Below are 5,077 nucleotides of genomic sequence, written 5' to 3' on the forward strand. Positions count from 1 at the left end.
AAGAACATTCAGCATGTTATTGAAGAGAATTCGAGTTGGCGGATATTGAAGATAAGCGGTGCTGGTCAAGTTAAGTCTATTGAAATTATTCGACATAAAGACGTCATTATAAAATAGATAGATTTATTTGAATGAATCCTTGTATTAGTGTAATATATGAGATTTAGTGAATTTGCTTGATATGTGGATATGGACTTATAATATAGGTTGGTTGGACCGATCCACGTTAAAATTGCACAATATTTTATTTTGCTTACAGTTTAATTTTTTTTTTTTTTTTATCAGTTGAGCTAACTATGAAAATTAGGCAAAATAAGATAAAACCTGATCGATGAGCTCAAACTGATATAAATTAAAAAAATATCAAACGTTCTATTATTTCTTGTACACATCTAAAAAACTTCGCATTACATCTAAAAAAAAATCCGTTGCAGGATTATACAACAAGTTTTCCTCAAAAATTAAAACCCAAGCCAAAGATTCTTCTTCGGACATTATCATATTCTCTGAAATTTTTGATTGGGATAATATCGGTTGTAACTCGACACAACTTTGATGTTCTAGTTGGTGCAGTTGAAACCATGGCAAACAGAAAGCCAGATAATCAGTACCAAGAGTAGAACAATTCCAAGCACGACCATCTTTATTTTCATATTCTGATACCACATCTTTCGTCGTATTTGTGCTCCTTTGTTCTTGAATTCTCGGGCCTAAATCACAAAATGAACATGTCCCAGACAATATGTAAGTAAGCACTGTGTGATCCCAAGATATACTGCACAGAAAATGCCAATCATTCAACGTACCGAATCACGCAGGTCTTCAGCCTTGTTATTAAGGATGGTCAAGTTTTCTCCTCTCTCAATGGTCTAAAGATGCATTGGATCAAATAATAAGGAGAAACTAAGGTTCTTAAATTAGAACTCACAAACAAAGAAGTAAATTTATGGTACATTTTTGTAGCTTTGTAATCACAAATATTCACATCCTTTGTTGAGCACCTTGCATAATCACACATACGTAAAAATGGCTTTAAAAGAAATGGTTTCATGTTGTATCAGTCCTCTGAAATTGCCGTTCATAGAAATGAAACGGCGCAACACGGCAAGTATAATCTGAAACACCAATAAAAAAGTGGTAAGCATAAATATTTCTCCAGTTCACTCCACATACCTTGTCTATATTCTCCAGCATAATACTTTTGACTTCTGAAACTTGGGCCTTAACTTTTAAAAGCTTCTCGATCTCGTCAGCATGGTCAATTATATATTGCATATGTTCTTTCATGATTGGCCTGCATTTCATAAATTTTCCAGGTTTTGGGCAGTTGTTACAATTCAAATGAGCATAAAACTAACAAATCATTTGAGGGAGCATACCCAAATTCTTTGTTGAGACTTTTTGCGACTGCTGTATCTGCTTTGCCACCACCATACCTTTTCTTGAAATCGGCTTTTATACGTTCAAGAAATGCAATTGATATCTGCTTTCCAACAGATTCTTTTGCAACAACACAATAAGCTGCATCAAAAAAGTTTTAAAAACTAAGAACACTATAAGCTGCATGATTTGGTACCAAGATTGTTAGCAAGTCAACTATCAAAGCAGACCAATTAGATTTCTTTCATTTCGACAACAAAGTGTTAAACAAAAAGCATAAACTGCAGCAATTGTGAAAAAGAGGCAGTGATGGAAGTCGCTGATTGGTAAATATGTTCGCTGTTAGGCTTGTACATCAGAACTCTTTGATCAAGCTCAACAAAATTCAATAAAGAAGCTATAGAATTGGCTTGCTTATAAGACATGCTTGATTCTGAAATCCGAATGAGAACAAACCAAGTTAAATAAGAACCAAGCGTAGATAATTTGGAGTAATCTCGAAAGTTTCAGCAAATAATTGTGCTCTTCAAAAGTGTAACAAAGTTCGTTGTTGCAACAATCTGATGAGCTTGTATGAAGTCAACACAATCAGAGAACAAGCAGTTTCTTTTTACAACCCAGATAAATCTACAACTGGATTACGTTTGAGAAGGAAAAGGATAGTTTTCTCGTCTAACAGGCATTCGGGTCCCAAATGTACCACTAGTTTATGAAAAAAACGAACGCTCTTTATGCTTTTCTCACAAAATCAACTCATACACACCAAGTCACTTAACTGCACGATCTTTCTGGGTTCGGTCGACCCTACCCCTGCATGCAGGGGTCGATCCAACGGCTCGGATATTTTCGAGCCAATTTTTTTTTTTTTTTTTACAGGGAGGTGGGCCCGGAGGAGTGATCCGGGCCGTTCATTGCCCGTGCAGGCACACGAGAGTTTAACCATCAGGAAAAGATAAGTATATCCGTCTTCTGATTATAGGAATTATATTTTTTTAAAAAAAAAAACCTGAAACAACTCAAGACGATATACATTCAGGATCCATTCTCAACCATCCAACAAAAAAAATACATTGAAAATGTAAACTCCCCCCCTTTTCAACTATGGAAAATGCTTCTTTCATGAAAAGTAGCCGAGTATACCTACGAAACAACCAAAGACTCCAACTTTAACTTGAAATTTTAGATCAAAGAAAAAACCCTTTCAGATTAGCCATCAATCCAACTGATATATCAACCAAAAACATAAAAAAAATATGGCAAAGTAAAACAAAAGGAGAAGGATTGAGGACTTACCGTAGCCATCTTCAACTAAAAAGTTGAAAATATGATGATCACATTTGTAGGTAAACTTGTTGTTTGAAGACGGTATTTTCTGCAAGCACTGAGCCGCAATCGCCGGGAAGTTCCCGGTGAACTCGGTGTATTCAGCCAATACCATCGTGCCACGTGCCACGAAGCTGTATATAAACGATTCATGTTCCATCTTGAACTCGAGGTGCTTACTCTCCAAGTATATTGCGGCAGAAAAAATTGGAATCTCACAAGAGAAAACCGAGCTTTCTTGATTTGTTTAATTGGCAGTTGAAGACTCCAGTCAAATCTATTTATTAAAAAATTGAAAATCTCGCTTTGACCACCATGGCCAAGTTTGTTCAACCATATGTTCTGAAATTGGAAACTTTAATTCAAAAATAATATTGAATTTCAAGATTTTATGAAGAAAAAGAACCTTTAAAAACACTTGTGTGAAGAAGAATCAAAATAACTCAATTGTTAGTGGGATTGATAATATTATATTGATGGCCCTGTTTTGCTTTGTATTGAAGGTAGGTACAATTTGGAATGAATTTTTGAGTGAGGAAAGGATAAAATGAATAATAGTTTTGTCAAATGTCAAACAAGGAAAAGAATAAGGGATTGGGTGGAAAATGATTGCTATTTTTTTCTTATTCCATATTACAAATGATACCTATTTGTTTCTTATTCAATATTACAAGTCTCACATTAATAACCAAATAAATTTATAATTCCAATTATCTAACTCAAAGTCTAGACATTTTTTTAAAAAGAAAATTGTAATTTTGGGGATTAATTACTCCAACCAACACGTGAAAAGTCTGAAAGACATAAAAATCTACTAAAAAGTATTAGTAGACTGATATATCTTTTATTTTTAAAAAAATCAAACACATTTCATTTTTAGTCAGAAACCAAACAAAAAGTAGAGAATATAAATATGCTGATGAAGACCATAAATATCATGATTTTATATTATAAAACCTCACACAGATTTCTTTATGATAGACAGTTTATGTTTGATTTTTAAAAATACGATGTTTAAATTTCTATTAATTTTTTATTGGGTATTTTTTGTTTTTTTACAAGAGGTGTTGATGCGATTAGTCCATTATTTTGGTAATATTTATATATATATATATATATATATACATATAATTTTGATTATCTTTGTGTGATGAGAATTTCATTTTTGTTTATGTATTTTTTAATTTTTAACAATTTTTTTAAAAAAAATTAAGAATGTTTGAAATGTAACAAAATTTCCAGTTGGAGGTCTGATATGATTTTGATTTGTTTCCTTCCTCGTAAAGCTTCTTATTACTGAAAAGACAACTGTTCCAAAGAGCACAAAATTTTCAAAGTAACTGCTTCGGTTTTTTTTTTTTTTTTTTGTTCTTTTCACTAAACAGTGTGTGGATTAAAAAAGTAGCTATCAGTGCAAAGAAAGCAAGAAGTGAAGTAACCTCTTGGGGAGTGTTTGGTTTGGATTATAAGGTGGGTTTATTTTTTTTAACTCACCTTATCCCTCGTTTGGTACGCGTGATTATTTACACAAGTCAATATCTCCTATGAATGATTAGGTTATATTAGGTGGGTTAAAAAAATACCTCCTCACCCCCTAGGATTATTTATCCAATTCTTAATTCTTCCTATTTTTCCTATTTTACCATTCTCCTATATCCAAACTCACCCCCACTTCCCGCCCCGACCGCCGCCATCGACCACCGACCGCCGCCGCCGGTCGACAACCACCGCCGAATGCCGACCGATCGCCGCCGGTAGCCGCCGAGAACCAGCTAACGCCGGACCACCGACCGTCGTCGCCGCCGACCGATAACTTCCGGCCAGCTGACAGCTGTCGACGCCGTTGACTGCTGGCCGCACCGACGTTGCCGGAACATCGCCGTCGCCGCCGGAGTGGAAGAAGAAAAAAAAAAAGAAAGAGCAATTTTGTCCTTTCATCAAAAAATTCAAAATTATCCTACACTTAAAAATCATACCAAACATAACACCATATATTACATTCCTACAACAATCATTTTCTTTATCATTTATTTACTAATCATTAGTTTATTTTATCCTCCAAACCAAACGCAGCCTTAGAGTATATTAATCAAAAAGCGTGGGGCCCACTGTCACATATTCATTATAACAACATATCTCTTTTACTCATATTCCTTTTAACATTCAAACTCATTATTTATGGGTCCCACAGTCCACTCAATCATCTTAAAATTTTTTCATATTAAAAAATAATATTAATTTTTTAAAAATATATTTAAAATAAAAAATAAAATAATAAACAACTATTTACAAATGGAAAAAAAAATTATAATTTTTTTTAAAAAAAACAATGGAAAGTCAAAATTTAAAAATTTAAAAACAAAATTAAAATAAT

General features: G+C 33.6%; 1 protein-coding gene across 1 annotated transcript; it reads right to left on the reverse strand.

Moving 5' to 3' along the window:
- Positions 1-325: 325 nt before the first annotated feature.
- LOC142547793 (vesicle-associated membrane protein 724) lies at positions 326-3,221 on the reverse strand. Its single transcript, XM_075656250.1, has 5 exons — positions 2,674-3,221; positions 1,380-1,521; positions 1,174-1,294; positions 807-869; positions 326-710 (listed from the first exon to the last, which is right to left on the reverse strand). The coding sequence occupies exons 1-5, from the start codon at positions 2,861-2,863 to the stop codon at positions 561-563; spliced, it is 666 nt and encodes a 221-aa protein (XP_075512365.1). The 5' UTR covers positions 2,864-3,221; the 3' UTR covers positions 326-560.
- Between the last annotated feature and the right edge of the window lie 1,856 nt (positions 3,222-5,077).

The sequence above is a fragment of the Primulina tabacum genome, chromosome 5 (genome assembly GCF_025594145.1).
Source record: "Primulina tabacum isolate GXHZ01 chromosome 5, ASM2559414v2, whole genome shotgun sequence".
NCBI classification, from domain to species: Eukaryota; Viridiplantae; Streptophyta; class Magnoliopsida; order Lamiales; family Gesneriaceae; genus Primulina; species Primulina tabacum.

Coding starts and splice junctions, on each gene's coding strand:
- LOC142547793 (XM_075656250.1), bottom strand. CDS start 2,863: ATGGAACATGAATCGTTTATATACAGCTTCGTGGCACGTGGCACGATG. Junction 870..1,173: donor TGCTGGAGAATATAGACAAG/GTATGTGGAGTG, acceptor ATGCATCTTTAG/ACCATTGAGAGAGGAGAAAA. Junction 711..806: donor CTGAAGACCTGCGTGATTCG/GTACGTTGAATG, acceptor TTTGTGATTTAG/GCCCGAGAATTCAAGAACAA.